Below are 18,344 nucleotides of genomic sequence, written 5' to 3' on the forward strand. Positions count from 1 at the left end.
AAGTCAACGCAAAGACACAAGTAGATGTGAATTTGCCTGGAGCGACGTGAATTGACATGAATGTGCATCCACTCAATTTCAAAATATTTCAACTTCAGCAAAAAATGCATGTGTATGCTGGAGCTTTATGAATGTGCTTCATAAAGACATGAGGAAAAAAGAGAGAGACTGGAGGGAAATAAGAAAGAACCGGAGTCTGTGGTGAGTTCAGAGTCCAGTCAGAGGCTGGACTGAATACAAACACTTCCCACACTCCCACAGACACAGTCAGTGTGTCCATTGCTAGCTAGCTTTCAACTACTGTACAGTAATGTATTTTGATTGTTTGGGGCAAATAAAATAAGTATCATGGATATCATCTGCAAATAGATGATAAACAATGTTAAATCTGTTTATGATCTGTCCCAAGGGTAGCAAATATAAAGAGAATAACAGAGGCCCTAGAACTGTGGGACACCACCAGACAGTGGAGAGGAAGCAGACACGAAGTTACCAATAGAGAGAGTGAAACTCCTGTTAGTGAGATAAGACATAAACTAGTCTAATGCTATGCCTGATATGCCCACCTAATCACATGACCTCTTAATCAGGATACAGTGGTCTTCTGTGTCAAACACAGAACTGAGGTCAAATAGCACTAGCACAGAACAATGCACCAGAGGACATTAAAATAATAGGAACCCTCGGAAGAGCAGTTTCAGTAGAATGCTGTTTCCAAAACCCAGACTGAAACTTGTCATAAATATTGTGGATCTAAGTTAGTTTTCTTTGATATGGGCTGCATAGTAGCATGCTTAAAACAGGAAGGGACACATCCTGAAGACAAGGAAGAGTTAATTATAGTTGATACAGTGAGGCCAATTTTTGGCAAAACTTTTAGAAATAGTGGAGGAGATATCACATCCAGAGGGCAGGAAAATAGCTTAATCTTCCTATTCAAGTCCATCAGATCTGGCAAGGATAGGTTGGAAAGAGTCCAGAACAGAAGGAGATAGAGAGGGGCTAGAGTTGGTGGTCAAGTCCAATGGTGAATACTGGACCTAACAGCGATTACCTTACCAACAAAGTAGGTAAGGAACTTGTAACAATCATCAACAGAGGAACATGGTAATGTAGAGAGCGGTGGTGAAACAATATTATTTATAGTATTAAATAAAATCTTGGGGTTTCTTTTAGAAGAAGAAACTATGTTAGCAAAGTAAGCAGTCCAGGCTTCCTTTACTAGTGCATTGAAGGAGTGTGAGAGATCTTTGAGATATAGGCGATGCTCCTCTGGCCCAGTGGATTTCCATAATCGTTCAGTCCTGCGACACTTCCATCTCAAGCAGCCGACCACGTCGGTCATCCACAGGGAAGTATTACAGATAGCCCCAGTCCTAACCTTTAAAGGTGCCGCTTTGTCTAACAATGTGGAGCAATGCTCATTAAAAGACTGCATTAGTGTGCTGAGAACTGATCAGTTGTACTCTGGGTAATGATGCAGAAACTAAATGTTTGTTTAGGACACAAAGGGTCAGCATTTACACAGAGATCAAAAATACATTTATGATTACTGATCAGTAGGTCCTCACAACAATTCTGATCAATATCTAGTCAATAATACAATAAGGTCCAAAGTATGACCACCAGTGTCAGTGGCGCCGGAAACTTGTTGCTTGAAATTACAAGATTTAGTAATATTAAGAAATTCAGTGGCTACACATTTAGTGGTGTCATTAATGTGCAGGTTAAAATCATCAACTAATAAAACTATGTCCAGTTCAATAATAGAAGTCAGAAAGTCATTAAGTTCAGATAAAAACTGACCTGCTGGACGAGGAGGTCGATAAATTAAAACACAAAACTTTTGCCGACCAACTTTAGTCAATTGTAATTTAAAAGTAGTAAAAGGTTCTGTGCTCACCAAATGGCAAGAAACCCAATTTTTCCAGACCACAGCGAGACCAGTACAATCGTTTTACTCAGCTTAAGGAAAGTTTTACAAATATAAAACCTCCATGGATCATAATAGAAAGACTCATAATTGACGTCAGTCAAGAATATAAAAGCCAGATTTTCCCTTTTAAATAAGTCATTGAGTATGTGAGCCTCGTTTGCCACAGAGTGTGCATTAATCAAACAAATTTTGATTGAGAAGGCTGTGTCATTATCAGCACAGGTTGCTTTGGGGTGTGTGCAATTGGATGGATTCCTTGGGCACCACAGCGATCCCAGCCATAAGAGGGGCGTCAGCACAGGTAAGTGATTCTGACTGGGATGGTTATGGGTATGGGAGAAAAGCAAAAACAGTGACCAGGGGATAGCAGTATGAAGCCCACCGGGCCACAAGGGGGAGCTAGTGTGCTTTGTAGGAGAGGGACAGGTTTGCAGGTGGACACTGGAAGTGACCTGGGGTCCGTTTCACAAAGCGGGTTTAGTGAAAACTCAGAGTTTGTTAACCCTGAAATGAGGGAAACTCTGAGTTTTCCGTTTCAAAAAGGGAGGTAACTCAAACCAGAGAAAGAGGGGTAACTCTAGCCTGTTTCAGAGAGAGAGGTAACTTAAACTCTCGGTCAGTTACCGTAGCAACAGACTCTATGAACCTAACCTGGCCGGGACCAGGTCTTTCTCAATGAACCTCGAGTTTCTCTCAGTCTCCGCCCTCTTTCAGAGCCACACACTCCATTTGATTTCCTCAGGCGAGTTTTGGCGTAGCCTAGTTCTGCCGTCTATCATTTAAAAAAATCATTAAAACAATTAGAGTCAGTAGGCTATATTAGAAGTCCATTAGGCACAGTAGGTGGCGACTTTTTTCACCATCATGGCATGTCCATTTGACAATGATCCCGTGGATGAAGGTGCAGCATTACTGCGCAGAGAATTAAATAGGCCTATTCGTCGGGAGATAGTTATCAGACCGCGAATAGATGTTCTGGCATTTCCAGACCATTATCTTTTTGAGCGCTACCGTTTTACGTCACAGTCAATCATCTACATACACAACCTAATCCGTCCTTACATTTGCAATATAACAAATCGTAGTCATGCTCTCACATCCCAGCAGATATTGTTCGTCGCGCTGCGTTTTTTTTCAAATGGAAGTTTTTTGTATAATGTCGGAGATGCTGAGCACCTGAGTAAGGCAACTGTATGCAGGGCGGTCAGAAAAGTGTGCCTCGCCCTGAAACGGCTTTTACCCATCTTTGTCGTTTTCCCTGGACACAAACCTGTCAGAGCCATCAAGGAGGAGTTCCACAGGATTGCAGGTGAATGATGTAGAGATCTGTTAAATTCATTTTAAATTATACTCTGTTGATGACACTGTGCTGCAACCTCAGACTGAGATTAGTAATTTTAATTTCTTTTAGGATTTCCCAGTGTGATTGGCTGCATAGATGGCACACACATTCCCATCACGGCTCCCTCACATAATGAAGCCGATTATGTGAATAGGAAGTCCATTCACAGCATAAATGTGCAGGTACATGTAGATTGACTACTGTTTCAAAATGTTAAAGACTGCATCATAGTCCAACTAACATCTGTCATTCTCTGCACTGTCAAGATCATATGTGATGCTGCATACATCATTTCTAATGTGGAGGCCAAGTGGCCTGGGTCTGTTCATGACTTGAGGATATATCGTGAGTCTAACCTGAGCAACAGACTGCAATGTGGTAAGCATAGCCTAAAGATTTGCACAATATAATTCACTTGTCTCCCTCCTTTAATACACTAATGTATCCACTTTACATTACAGGAGAGTTTGATGGCCTTCTGCTGGATGACAGGGGTTACCCATGCCAACCCAGGCTGCTGACCCCTTACCCCGACCCTGAACCAGGCCCCCAACAGAACTTCAACCGGGCTCACTGCAGGACGAGAGCCCGGGTGGAGATGACTATAGGCCTGCTGAAAGCCCGTTTCCAGTGCCTACGTCACCTCAGGGTGACCCCTGAAAGGGCCTGTGATATTATTGTGGCATGTGTTGTTCTTCATAATATTGCCACTATTAGAGGAGAGCAACACCCTGCCCTACAAATTGAAGACCCTGATGATGACAACCCCATCCACCTGCCAGCTATCCAGGACGGCAGAGCAGTCAGAGACACCATATGCCATAATCACTTTAGAGTTTAAGTCACCATCATCACCACCACCACAGCAGTCAAATAAAGCCATAACACAAATTTTATTTGGTCTTCTTTATTTCCTACAAATACAAAAGCTAGTTTAGTTAATGTTCCAATAGCTAACATAATTAACATAATTCACCTGTGACCATGCACCCACCTCTAGCTTGTGCTCCAGTATTTCAATTTCCAGATCTGCCTTCCTAATCTGGCGGTCCAAGTACTGCATTTCCTTGTCAGTTTTCTGTATTTTTTTCTGTAGGTGTATTCTGTAAATTTCTTTTACTGGTAACTAGGAATATATAAGGAGGACATTAAATTATACAGTTGCACATGAATTCCACAGAATGAACCTCTGGTGTTTACTGAACATCTATCTCACTGTGTCAATCTGTGCAGTGGAAGTTGAGGGACCCTCCTGTTGCTGCTGCTGCTGCTGCTGCTGCTGCTGCTGCCCAGCCATGCTCTGTTAAAAAGGATGAGAATGTGTTAATACTCACTCTAGAAATGTCACTCTATTTTCCACCAGAATGGTAAGAAATGTGAATGGGAAGAGAACTATCAGTAACATATCAAGATGTTACCTCTATAGGCCTTTCTGTATCCCCCTCTGTAAAGGCAGCAGAAACAGTTTCCTCGTCCTCTTCATCCTAGATGAGTGATATGTTTCAGTATATTTAAACTACCATTTGGCTAAATCTTTGGAGTATTGCCTACTTACAGTTACAAGGTCTGTTGTGGCGTGAGGGGGATCCACTAGGCATATAGCACCATCAGAATCTGTTGGGACAAAAGAAAAAAAAGACATGAAAGGGAAATAAATATTTGTATGAATAGGCTAAAAAAGATATATAGGCCTAGGCATATTACATTTTATAAAGGCACTTGTGTCTTGGGGGGGTGGGCTCAGAGGATGAGCTCCCTCCAGGGATTCCCTCAGCCACTGGCCTTCCTACATTCTGGCTTAGGGCCAGCTCCTCTGCCTCTGTTAGAGGTGGCGGTGCTGGGCCACCACCCGTTTTACGGGCATCGGCTTTCTTTCTGTTGGCTGAGTAGAAGTCTGTGTTAGTTTAAATATGCTTAATTATTTAACAGAACATGATGTACATGAGAAGACGTTTGTGTTTGTCAAACCAGCATTATGTTGGGGATAAAACTGCACAGTCAAACAGCCACTTAATATTTACTTTACAATGTAAAACATGATGAAAATGAGGTACCCCCATGAGATTATGCCGAGGTCTCACCTGTTTGAACAATGTTTTTATATTTCATCTTGAGCTGCTGCCAAGTGCGCTTCTCCCCAGCCGGATTGCACCTAAATGAATTAAATTAATAGGCTATACCATTCAAGCAGTTTCCCACTGTAATATTGTGATTGCAAAGGACTACATTTAAACTTACGCATTGACCCGAGCAGCAATGTTCTCCCATGCCGTCTCCCTCTCTTTGGCAGCTGCAGCAGTGTTGCACTTCCTTTTAAAAATGTGCTGAAACTCGCCGTATGAGCGAATTAAGATTTCCAGTTCTAGCGGGGAAAAAAACGCCGCCCTCTTCTTCGCCGTTGCCATAGTGATTCGTCGAATCGGGGCTCCATTGATGCTGGCTTTTTATAGTTGTGGTGCACGCGCTTAACTCAAGGTGAAACTACTCCGAGTTGATTGAACTCACTCAAATCAGCTGTTCTGGAACCGGAAACTCAGAGTTTCCTATCTCAGAGTAGATCAACTCAGAGTTCAGGATTAGACTCAGAGTTTGTTGAACCTGCTTTGTGAAACGGACCCCTGGAGTTGTTGCTATTGACTCTTGTTTTGAACTTCTGGTGCCCCAGGTGCTGCCAATCAGGTGCCTGATTGGCACCTGATTGGCAGCACCTGTGAGCATGGGCCCTGCTACAGTGGTCAGTGTCTGCTCCAAGAATCGGCATGCCACGTTTGACTGATCTGGATAGGGCCCATGTGATAGGGCAACTTCAATCTGGTGTTCCGCAAAACCAAGTTGCGGCATTATTTGTACCATCTTCAAAGTGAAGGCCAAGTTCCATATAATGGGGGATGTCAGAGACAGGCCGCGAAGTGGGCAACCCAAGAAGACCATTTCCTCACCCTGTCAGCACTTAGGTACCATAGGCTGTCTTCTACAGATTTGCAGTTTATCAGAGACTACCTCCAGAGACTATCAGAAATTACCTCCAGAATTTGGGAGTGGAGAGGATGGAATGGCCTGCCAGCAGTCCGGACCTCAACCCCACTGAACACTTGTGGGATCAGCTTGGGTGTGCTGTTCATGCCAAAGTGACCAACACAACCACATTGGCTGACTTGCAACAAATGCTCATTGAAGAATGGGATGCCATCCCACAGCACTTTGTGAACAGGCTGGTAACCAGCATGAGGAGGAGGTGCCAGGCTGTTGTGGCTGTGTATGGTTCTTCTTCATGCTACTGAGGCTCCTGTTTGTTAAATGAATAAATTGTTAAATTGCCAATATGTCTTGTTTCTTCAAATTTCAATCATCCAATCCACCAAACACCAAACAAGAGTCAATGGCAGAATAAGCTGTTTGACATTGGCAGATAAGATTTGGCAAATTTTTCATGGGCGCAACCCACATACTCTCTGTATGAGATTATTATTATTATTATTATTATTATTATTATTATTATTATTATTAAGATATTGCCAAGAAGCATTGTTTCAACAAGGAAATAATCTACCAAACACAAATTTCCTTACTTTTTGTGCTAAGTTTATTTTGGTTTGTCGCCTACTGAGGTAAGAAAGCTAGCATACGAATTTGTGGTGGCACAGGAACTCCAGTTTCCACCAGCCTGGGCTGAAAAAGAAAAAGCCGGCCGTGAGTGGTTTACACGCTTCTTGAAGCGGCACCCTACACTCTCTCTTAGAAAGCCAGAGGCAACTAGCCTTGCCAGGACAAGTGCCTTTAACAAGGAGAATGTCAAGGTTTTCTTTGACAATCTGGATAAGGTGTTGAGCCGACATTCACTGGGACCAGGGGACATCTGGAGTATGGTTGAAACTGGTGTGACGACTGCATATCCTCTGGCTGCAACCCCACTGAATATTTAGGCCGGCTTTCAGGTGACGGGGGTTCAACCTTACAACAGGGATGTGTTCTTGGAGACAGAATTTGCACCATCCTACATCTCAGATCGCCCCTCTCAGGACCCAGCCCTGCCCCCAGCACCAACCCAGCACTTCCAGGCCCCGGTACCAACCCAGCACTTCCAGGCTCCCAGCACTTCCCCAGCACTTCCAGGCCCCAGCACTAACCCAGCACTTCCAGGCCCCAGCACCAACCCAGCCCTTTCAGGCCCCGGCACCAACCCAGCCCTTTCAGGTCACAGCACCAACCCAGCCCTTTCAGGCCCCAGCACCAACCCAGTCTTGCCAGGCCCCAGTATTAACCCAGCTATGCCCATTAGCACCACCTCAACCTTGCCTAGTAATGCTAGCTCCACACACCAATCAACTCCAGAGGACATTTGGCCATACCCAAAAGCTGGTCCAAGAAAACTAGCCTTCCAATCAAAATAAAAACAAGAAAAACTGCTATTCTCACTGACACACCAGTGAAGGAGGCACTTGCAGCTGAAAGGCAGGCACAAGGTAAAAATAATCCATTCCAAAAGAAATGCACAGGAACCAAATCTAAAACACCAGGGGAAAATAAGGCAGGTATAAAAAGAAAGACTCTACAGGCCTCTTCATCAGATGAAGATGAGTGCCTGTGCCTTGTTTGTGTGGAGCCATTTGCGAACAGCCGTCCAAGAGAGGCTTGGGTCCAGTGCGCGTAATGCAAACAGTGGGCCCATGAAAAGAGATTTGAGACCTGGTGTGAGATTTCTTTGAATGCTTGATATGTTTTATTTGAGAGTTTGTTTGAAATGATTTTCCAGTTGTTGTAGTTGGGACTGATTTCCATGTTCCAGTACTGATTCAAGTTCAAAGACTAATCAAACTGTTTTTCTGTAGCTGAATTTAATTTTGAATTTGAAGTAAAAAAAATAACCCAACAATGAATTGATTCTTGCTTTATTTCTTACAAAATCCAGTGTGATGTCTTACCTCACATAGTGTGACGACTTACCTGCTGATGGGCCACTCACTATTTTAATGTCTATAACTCTGTACTGAAATAAGATGAAAATTAAATGAACACAAAATACATGCCTGAGACTTTGTTCTTTCATTTGGTATGCAATTTTAACAATATGTTGTATTGATCCCAAGGTATATAAAAGAGTGTGAAAAGTGTAACAAGATGCCCTTGTCTCCCCTACTTCATGTCACATTGTAAACAATATATTGTAAAACCATTCAGAAACACAATTTAGCATTATACATTAATTTCATAATAAGTCAGTCCTTCCTATCAATATACCAAACATTAACATTCATATTAACGCTTCTCATAATATTTAGACATTCAACCTTCATGGATTTAACCTTCTCCAACTGTGACTAGATTAAACTTTCAAAAACATAATTTCAAATAAATAAATTCAACATAACTCTTCATAATTAAAAAATGTCCAATATGACTATTATTTTATAACAAGAGAAAATGTTGAACTGGAAATTCTTCACACATTATATCTTTGCATTACATTACTTCACTAACTTCATTCTTTCAATATGACTTATCTAATTTAACTAATAATATATGATTGTCGATAAGGTTATTAGAAAATTTTATTTTTATTTTTTTTTAAATTTTAAAATATCATAGTTACCATATAAACATTCATTAACTCTTATGACATTTAAAAATTCAACATTAGGTTTTAACCTTCTCAGTAGAGGGCAGTATTGTCACATGTAATAAAATGTAATAAAATCAAAAATAATATATTTTTAATAGACTATCGCACAGCTATCAAAGTTATACCATTCTTTATGTATTTTTATGACAACAACATTGTATGATTTACATAATGATTAGACATTTAATTCACACAAATTCAGATTTGGCTCAGATTTGCAGAAAGACTCAATGAATGTCCTCCAGGAATGTGAGAGTTTTATGACTCTGGTCTGGGAGACAGGGGGTTTTTCTGTCCATGTTTACTAGGCATTGTTCAAATGACCCCAAAGGTGATTTATGCTTTTGGTTCAGGCCATAATTTAGTTATTGGTCAGCAATGGCCTCTCAGCAGGTCTGTTTAACATCCATTTAGTCACAGTGTTTAACTTTGTTCATCGTCATACTGTTAGACCACCACTTGGCAAAGAGGTCAGTTCAGGGAGGGTCAGTGCACTTCCTTCGGTGTCTGCACTCACCTCCATGTCTCTGAATCAAAGAAAGGTTGTTTTATTCCATGGAATTAAAGAAAAGCAAGGTTTGGTGTGTACATGGTCTGCACATTTGGAATTTTCTTCAGGGTGGAGGTCTTTACAATTTAGCTCTGTTTTCTGTCAAAGCTAATACCATAGGTTCAGTCCTCTGAAAGAAACATATTCAAAGGTTTTGACATTTAAAGAGGTAGAACCTGAGTGGGGACACTGTTCATATTTAAACCCTGATACACAGCCTCTCTATGAGACTGTTGTTTACTGTGGTTGAGTGAAAGCTATAATTGTTTCCATTCCTGAGCATAATACCTATTATACCTCTCAGATGAAAATGGCTTCTATCAGAGGGCCACGTGTTTTTTAGAATACAAACTGTATGCTAATTCCTCAGTCTCAGTGCTGTGTAATACAAACTAATCCCTCTTCATTATGAGAGCAGAGCAATGGCAGTGTTGGCGCTCGCCTCTTCACGGGATTTAAAAATGGCAAGTTTGGATTTCAAAGTCATCTGGGTTTATCACTCATGTACAATTTCTTTTTACAACCACTGTCAATAATTCAGTTCTTTGTGTGTAAACTGTCAGTTGCCAATTAATCAGATACTTTTTCAAAGTTAGAACAGTGCATTTTTTTCAGATTCAACGTCCATAATGAAGTAACTTTTTCATTGATTTTTTTTGGGGGGGGGTTGGTATATTTGTCTTTCTTCTCAATTTTGTCGTTCCCTTTCAAGTGGCAGAATAAAGAGCAGTCTTTGATATCCACCCAGAAAAACATGAGCATCTGGGAGATGCTAAAAAACAAAACACCATTTGAATTATTTGTCTTTGAAGCTCCATTCATGAGCACTTTTCGCGTATCAGCCAGTGTGACTCGAGCTGCATCTCCAAACTTTGTTGTTGGGAGAACAAAGTCTCTGTGCTTTGGGCTCTGTACACATTTACATCCTGTGTGTGTGTGTGTGTGTGTATGTGTGTTTGCGTCTGCACATGTGTGTGTACGTATCAACCTGTGGTAGGTCTACGTGAGTCACCAACACATGGGGGTTATCTTGTTTGTTTGGGTGGCAAACAACCCCCTAATGCCCCCCCTCCAGTCTGCTGGTAGATAGTTTTAGCAATGAAATGGCATAACGCCTCTATTGGGCAAAATAAATTCTGCTCATGGCAAGCGTGTATTCCTGTGATAAGTTGATCATAAACCAAGGGATTTATGATACCAAATTAAAGAGCAACATTTGTTCATTCAGCTGTTATTTCGCAGATAATGGCGCAACTGAGAGGAAAGAAAGATTTTTCAAAGTCAGAGCAGTGGGTGGTAGGGTTTAAAAAGACAAAGGAGGAAACTGACTTCAAGCTTTTATTCAAAGCTTTGAGACATTTATATTTACTCTAGTGAGCTCAGATATGACACCACAGAAGAAAAAACCTCTAAACAATCTCTCATCAGCAATAATCTCTCATTTGTCACAAGACAGAGAAGGAAATGTAATATAATTATAATTGGAAGCTGCTACTGCCTCTTTCTACAGGCAATGTGAGAGGATCTTCACCAGCCTGATTACAAACCACTGTTGAGTTAATGGTCTTTTATGTCACCACCACAATTATTTAATACTTGTATTTCAAAACAACTTGTGGACAAATTAGATTAGATTTTTTTTTTTTACTAGTCCAACTGAAATAAAATTATATGTTTTTTTGTTAATCAGCTGCAACATATATATCTGCTCTGTAAATCATATGTCCTGTGTTTTCAATCAGGGGAAAAAAATCAGTACCCAGATAGCATGAATTTACAGTACCAGTCTAAACCAAGTTTAGACACCATCGATGTGTCCAAACTTTTCACTGGTACTGGAAAGGTTTTTGTTTTCATGGCAGCGTCCCCTGTCTGTGTGTATACTATATTTTAAGATTGATTTGCATAGATTAGTAATGTCACTTCTCAATAATTTGATAAAGGTCAGACCAACTGCAGCCTGAGACTTGACACAAAGGGACTTCAAGATTGTCCTTTCACAGCATTTGTCATCTATTATAATGCTTAAATATGACTCTGGATCTTATCACGGGACATTGCTTCCTGCATTGCATTTCCATCCAGTATCAACATCGGATTCTTTTAACCATGACAATAATCATTTACTAAGGTTGACCAAGCAGTTTTGAATGAAACCACTCCATAGACACGGTGGGAGTATCAACGCAAGGGCTCTGGCAAGAAAAAGTAGGGTCATCTGGGAAAAAAAGTTTAACCTGGTTCAACCTGGAAACATACAATTATTGCTATTGTGATCACTTTCAAGAGTGAGCTGTGAAATCTTTATAAATCGCTTCAGATAAAGTGTCACTGATCAATCTGCTCTACTTCCTGGATCATATATTACCACATTCTGTTTTCAATCTGAACACCATTGCTGAAAGTTCTGTAACTTAAATGAAATGCTTTAAAACTAAAACACCATGTTTACCAAGTAGTTATTTTAAGTAATATTATTACCCTAACTAAATAGATTTTATGCATAAACCTAACCATCCATTAAACATCCACCAGGTTGCCGGTGACCTGCTTAAGCCAGTTCTAAGCACATCATGCAACAGAACATCATGCATAAAGATATAAATGCTTAAACTTTTGCCACAATTGTTGTCCACAATTAAATAATTCATTTCATTTTATGAAAACCATGAGCACCAAAGTGAAATTCATTCAGAATTACTGGCAAGATAATCATAAAGTTTGAATATGTGTCCATTCCTCAATTATTTATATTCCTTTAGTCTGTAAGGGTCCACTGATCAAAAGAATCAAAAAGGTTTTTCATAAAATTAATCCAAGTTGTGAATGTTGTTGTTTGAAGTCCATTGCTCACTGTCTGCCAACTTTGTTCATCAAACAAAAGATGCAATTCTCCAGATAGAAAAAATATTTTCTCCTTTTCCAGAATAGTGTTGTTAGGTATGCTTTTTTTTGTTAGGTTGGTGCCTACAAAATGGAAGTTTCCCCCTGTTTCTGTTTAGTTTTTACCCCAGGACAACCCCTGTAGTACAGTGAGCACTCCCAGTTTGGAAGGCCAATGGGCTCTGGCATCTCATCTTTGATGCTGTGGTAGAACAAGCTATTATTAGCTATCAACACGTCAGTCATTCATTATTGTAGCCAATCATTTTCCCTTTCCAACAGTGAGTGGCATGGGTAGTTTAGTTGCATGGGAGCCAAGCTATTTCAATGCATCTTGGTGCAAAGTCCCTTCTTTAAGATTTCCTTACGCAGCTTGAATGCACACAGCATATCACTAACAACAGAGATGCACTGTCAAAGGCAGGCTCACCTCTGCAAATAGGATTTACTTTTTTAATAACTTGTGCGTATTTTGCAATTCCTAAGGCCACAAAGAAGACAATGTTTACCATAGAAGAGGCCTTGGGGATTATAGTAGCCTTGTCAGAAGAATACACTGAGGACGGTGCATATAACTAATAACACAGCACCATTTTAGATTGGTGGGTAATGATCTGAGGTTAGGCTAACCCATTGTTGCTAACTTTGGAGCTAATCCCCTTCACTTTTCCAGCAGTTGGGGAAACAACAGACGTGGCTTTTCTTGGTCTTGACAAGCTGCAGAATTTAACTGACACACTGTAGTCTGTACTGTACATTTACTCTCAGACTGACAACTTATTGCTAACCTTTTCCTCTGTTCCACTCACGTTCACCATCACTTTTCTGCCGCTCGCTGTCTCACTCAAACACTCACTCACCCGCTTTGCACACATATCACGCACTGCGTTATTCCTTAAAAGGAGTTACACTACCAAGAGTTTCCCAGGCAGTGACACAGAGGTTAACTCACGTTTTGGGACAGCACTGCACAGAGGCTCCCAAACTCTATTGATTTCTGAATTAATGGATATTTGGTGTTATTTTTGACATTAAAGAAATATTTTTTTGGTCTGGCGGGGGTTCTTATTACCTGATGAGTGAAAAACACTGATAATGCATTATAAAATGATAGATATGATACTTTTATAAGTCATTATATAATACTTCATAATGTATTATGATCATTGTTGTAAAGCATTATGAATATTTATGAGTGCATATTACCATAATTATATAATGCTATAAGCAGATTATAAGTATATTTATAATGCATTATAGACATGGGCATCATAGTAACTGTTGCCATGTTTATTTTAGTCATTGTAAGGGTTTAATTCTGTGTGTGTGCAGATTTAATTCTTGTAATTCTAATTTGATGAACAATGAAACAAGGAAATTCAGACTGTGATAACTGCTCTGCACACTTGTGTTTGGGCTGTTTTTCATATTTTTGAGGGATGATTCTATCTGTGAGTGGAGCTGCTTCGTCTGTCATCCAGATTGTCATCGCTGCTCGTGGATACCTTCATCTTGGCGGGATGCTGACATGTGGATGTTGCTCTGTTCCAAGGGGGCAACAGGAATCAAATCAAAGGGAACCGAACTAACGAGCATTCTATTTTATTTTAATTTTTCCTGAGATCTCAGATTATTTTTTTCCTTCTTGGGACCAAGACAGACTAAAAACTGACTACAACTGATGTCATAAAGAAACTCAAAGTTGACAAACAGGAACATTAAAGGAACATTTGAAGTGAAGGAACTCAAAACAAGATAAGACTAATAGCCTTAAGGTAACTTAAGGGAAAACAAAGACTGTCAAGAACTGATAACTGATAATAAGTGCATTTTGATCCAACAGAGGATACATTTCATTTGTGTATCAATCACTGAGAGTTGAACACTTCTTAATTTCTAATGTACTGCAATTTTGGTTGTACATTCTTTTGTTTTTGATTTTATTTTTTGTGGTATAATTGAGTTGAAAATTTGCATCAAACAAAGAAATTCTGTTTTTTCTGAAGAGATGCTTTGAACGTTTAAAGATAAGCTATCAGGAAAATGAGACATGACAGAATGCCTTTATACATATATTTTCTATTATTTTTCCTAAGTCAGCAGTCATGTGTTTTGTGTGGCCTGGAGGTCTTCTCTCTTTGTAGAGTCTACTACCACCAATCTTCTTACGAGTAAAAATGTAGACATAAAACAAGCATATATTCAAACACACACAAACCCACACACACAGGTTATTATAGTTTTCTCTTTTGAATTAGCCTGTTATTTCTATACTATTTTTTAATTCTATAATGAAACTAAACCAATTTGGTTTAGCTTCAGTTTAATTTTCAGTAGTTTGTTTTTATTAATTTTGTTTTTATCACAGAATGTTAGAGAGCATATCCAAGACTGTCGCAAGATAGTTCCATCCATTATCATGTCAACCATAGGCAACACTTTGTGTATCCACAGACAAGGTCTCATAAACAACATATTGAGAGAGACTGGCGTTCTTATAAGAAGAACATCTACTGCTTCAGGGGGAACCGATTGGCCACAGCTCTTAAGATGAACCTCAAATTCATTGAGTGGAACCAGTGGTTAGCCACAAAACATAATGGAGTGGTTTGACGCCTTTTTAAAGACATCAGAGTGTTATTTAAGGTGAAAAAGTAACACAACACAACAGTGCTGTTTTTTCATGTCAGAAACCTTGTATAAATTTAATTTATTTGTTAATGTATTGTCTCAAAATATAAAAAGTGACATTTAATTTGTTGAGTGGTTTGAAGACATTATTATCAGGCCTCAGGCAAATTTTGAGGTAATTTCGGGGTAATTTCAAAGAAATTTCAAAGAAGTTACTTGCTAATTATCACCTAATTGCCATGAAATTTGAGGTAAATTTTGGGGGTAATTTCAAAGAAATTTCAAAGAAGTTACTTGCTAATTACACTTAATTACCATCAAATTTGCGGACCCGTAAAATGAAGTGTTACCAAAATTGTTTTTATCGAGCTTGTAAACAAATTTATGTGTTTTTTTTTTTACTGTACTGAGATTGCATTACACTTTTGATTGAGATTATAAATTGTGAATGACCAACTGGGGATATTTTGTTAACAATCATCAGCTGATGATTTTGGTTAAAATTGAGAGCCTGACACACAACAAGACAAGCTCTCCTTGTGCCCCCCACAAAGCGGAAAAGCAGTGGCATACTGTGGATGACAAGGATGTTGAACTTGTTCCACTGGTCTTCATACAAGAAAAACAGCCTGGAACGCAGCAGGGGACCAGGGTTGCTCACAGTCCACTGCAGTTCTTTAGACTGTTTTTTACAGATGCTGTACTTGACTTTGTTGGCAAACACCAATGCATAAGGTGCAAAGAAACAAGAAGGGAAGAGAGGAGCTTGGTGTGACACCACCATCAGTGACATTTTCTCATTGCTATGGTGATTTACATGGGCCTGGTGAAGTGCTCCATGCTGGTGGACTTCTGGAAAGGATCCCAACTCTACAGTCTCCCACTCCCCTTCTCTGTCATGTCACAGAACAAAGTCCTCACCATTTGCCATGCTCTGCATATAAGTGACATCAAACCTGATGAGGAGAATGATGCCAAGAGGGGGACACCTGGATCTGACTGTCTTGGCAAGATAAGGCCCCTTTATAAACACCTGTTGACCTGTCTGATGCTCTCAGGTATTACAGTGTCATCCCCAAGATGAAGAAATGGGACTGGACTTTATTTCTTCCACTTTCTGGACATTGCTATGGTGACCGCCCACATTCTCCATCATCAAACTCAGAGAGAATCTGTTATGACAGAAGGAATTCCTGCAGGCCCTTGTTGAGGAGCTTGGAGACCGTGGCTCTGAGTCAACGTCTCAAGCCTCTAGCAAAAGATACACTGCACCCCCTAACCCACTAGCTTTGCACAAGCTACAGTACTTTTCAGAGGGACTTGATGTGCCTAAACGGAATGCAGGCATTAAAGGCAGAAGGAGCCGTACACTCTGCCACCAGAAAACACCAGTTGGCTGTGTGTCATGTGACATGCCCTTGTGCTTTGTGGCACAGAGGGACTATTTCAACACCTGGAACACACAGAGAGGACTGTAGACATTTTGTAGTTTTTTGTCACATGACAAAAGATGAGTCAATATGGCCACTTGGAAATGTGCGGGGACCCCTCCAGCTACCCATTAAATTAATGTGTTGTGTGAGAAAAATGATGATCAACAATGTTTTGAATAATGGTGAAGGGTTTTATAGTCATCAGAATGCTTCAGTATGTTGTCCAGTGTCACAGAAATGAGTAAAAGTAATTGGCACAATTTGATAGGTTCGAGGACACCAGTGACACCACAAATTAAAAGCTCCCTATCTCCCATAAGGTTAGGCCTACATGTCTAGAATTTCGTACAGGTGTAGTTGACAGAGATGTAGAAAGTATGTGGTGATTTGCATAGTTCTGGCCTAAAGCATGTCCTAGTTATTGTTATTCAGATATGACTTATTATAGGATGAGGGACAAAATAACTTTTTTGAGCCACGTTTGAACTGATGTAGTTTAGGTTGTGTTTTACATAAAACACACATTTTCAGAAACTAGAAGATGTTATATTTCAAATGAAGCCCCATACATGCGTACATACATGTTGTACCAAAACTCACATTAGCTTTCTAGTTAAAGTCTCTACAAATTTGTGCGTGTGCGTGCAAGCTACAAAACACACATCCACCAGGGAAAATTATACTGTGGCAGATTCAGATTTTTTTCTTTCAGCCCCCTAAATTGTCACTGGGCTGGATTCAATGATTCATCTGCATCCTAATTACTGGCCAGCACCATTCTGCACTATATCTAGGCAGGTGACCCCCACTCGAATGGATGGACATTTCCTACCTCTTCTTGGAACCTGGTTTCTGTACTGGCCGGTATGTCTGCAGTTTGGGTTGACTGGCATGTCTGCCATGTCTTTTCATGATCTGATTTCCCAGCAATTGAAAGTGTAGCCAGCTCACCTCCTGGCTGCAGATCCAGAGTAAAAATTGCCCCACTTTGAGCTATTGCTTAAGGCAGCTTTGTTTGTGTCGAGTGAAGGAGCCGCAGCTTTGTGGCTTTCACCCTCCCGCTGTTTGAGAAGCTGCGCCTCCACTCTCTGGTATGTATATGCGAATTTGCTTTATTTTTGATTCAGGTATAGTTCCCAAATTGGTAATTAGTGTCTTCATGCAATTGGCAGGTACTTGTAGACCAGGCTGTGCACTAAGATGGGTGGCCCTTGGCGCAACTGCTGTTTTGTCTCTTTGGGGTTTTTTTGCACCGCAAGTGGTTCAGCTCTGTCCCTGCTTGCTTCAGCCAGGAATGAATTGAAGCTGTCCATTTAGGGCACTAGAAATGCTACTGGTTTCCCTGTAACAATATAAGCAGTGTGTGTTTTCAGCTTTTTCTTTTTTTCATTCTCCTTGAAGTTGATTGAACTTGCAGATCAATTCATATGGTGCTATTTACATAGGACCATATGAATTAGGACAGCTGTGGCTGAGTAGGTAGAGTGGGTCGTCCACTAATCGGGAGATTGGCGGTTCCTCCAGTCTACATGTAGAAGTGTCCTTGGGCAAGATACTGATGGCTGTGCCATCAGTGTATGAAAGTGTTTGAATGGTTAGTTCCTTCTGATGGGCAGGTTGGGACCTTGCATGGTAGCCCCTGTACCCATTCAGCATATGAATGTGTGTGAATGGGTGAATGTGACACATAGTGTAACAGTATATCCTGCTGGACAGTAGCTGTTGGGCCTAAGCGGGTGACAGGCTGATTCTCTGGTGGTGGTGTCCCTTCACTGATCCCTTACTGTAGAGCATGTTCACGTGTGGTGTGTAGCATCAGGACCCTTCCCCCTCAGCTAGTTTTTTCTGTTGTGGTAAGCCCCCAGTCCTGCTCCTTACATCCAGCTAACTCGTTGCATTGCTAATTTGTATTTTGAAGTTTGGATTACCTGTCATTTTAAAAAAGAAAT

General features: G+C 40.4%; 2 protein-coding genes across 3 annotated transcripts; one reads left to right on the forward strand and one right to left on the reverse strand.

The window, feature by feature from the left end:
• The first annotated feature begins 2,684 nt into the window (after positions 1–2,684).
• Positions 2,685–4,187, forward strand: LOC137182303 (putative nuclease HARBI1). Its single transcript, XM_067588622.1, has 2 exons — positions 2,685–3,245; positions 3,348–4,187. Exons 1-2 carry the CDS (start codon positions 2,801–2,803, stop codon positions 3,473–3,475), a joined length of 573 nt encoding a protein of 190 aa, XP_067444723.1. The 5' UTR covers positions 2,685–2,800; the 3' UTR covers positions 3,476–4,187.
• Positions 4,188–4,271: 84 nt separating this feature from the next.
• Positions 4,272–5,905, reverse strand: LOC137182304 (nuclear apoptosis-inducing factor 1-like). 2 transcript variants are annotated; one of them, XM_067588624.1, is made up of 7 exons: positions 5,517–5,905; positions 5,360–5,430; positions 4,983–5,160; positions 4,834–4,892; positions 4,697–4,762; positions 4,495–4,578; positions 4,272–4,404 (listed from the first exon to the last, which is right to left on the reverse strand). In XM_067588624.1, the coding sequence occupies exons 1-4, from the start codon at positions 5,681–5,683 to the stop codon at positions 4,886–4,888; spliced, it is 423 nt and encodes a 140-aa protein (XP_067444725.1). In that variant the 5' UTR covers positions 5,684–5,905; the 3' UTR covers positions 4,272–4,404; positions 4,495–4,578; positions 4,697–4,762; positions 4,834–4,885. The 2 variants fall into 2 exon arrangements, with proteins under 2 accessions (XP_067444725.1, XP_067444724.1); XM_067588623.1 differs by having other exon boundaries at positions 4,272–4,578.
• Positions 5,906–18,344: the final 12,439 nt, after the last annotated feature.

The sequence above is a fragment of the Thunnus thynnus genome, chromosome 4 (genome assembly GCF_963924715.1).
Source record: "Thunnus thynnus chromosome 4, fThuThy2.1, whole genome shotgun sequence".
NCBI classification, from domain to species: Eukaryota; Metazoa; Chordata; class Actinopteri; order Scombriformes; family Scombridae; genus Thunnus; species Thunnus thynnus.

Bases quoted from the DNA above. Each gene is read 5' to 3' on its own strand.
- LOC137182304 (XM_067588624.1), bottom strand. From the start codon at position 5,683: ATGGCAACGGCGAAGAAGAGGGCGGCGTTTTTTTCCCCGCTAGAACTG. The intron at 5,431-5,516 runs GTAAGTTTAAAT...TAATTCATTTAG, and splicing joins ATTGCTGCTCGGGTCAATGC to GTGCAATCCGGCTGGGGAGA. The intron at 5,161-5,359 runs GTGAGACCTCGG...ACTTCTACTCAG, and splicing joins TAAAAACATTGTTCAAACAG to CCAACAGAAAGAAAGCCGAT.
- LOC137182303 (XM_067588622.1), top strand. From the start codon at position 2,801: ATGGCATGTCCATTTGACAATGATCCCGTGGATGAAGGTGCAGCATTA. The intron at 3,246-3,347 runs GTGAATGATGTA...AATTTCTTTTAG, and splicing joins GGAGTTCCACAGGATTGCAG to GATTTCCCAGTGTGATTGGC.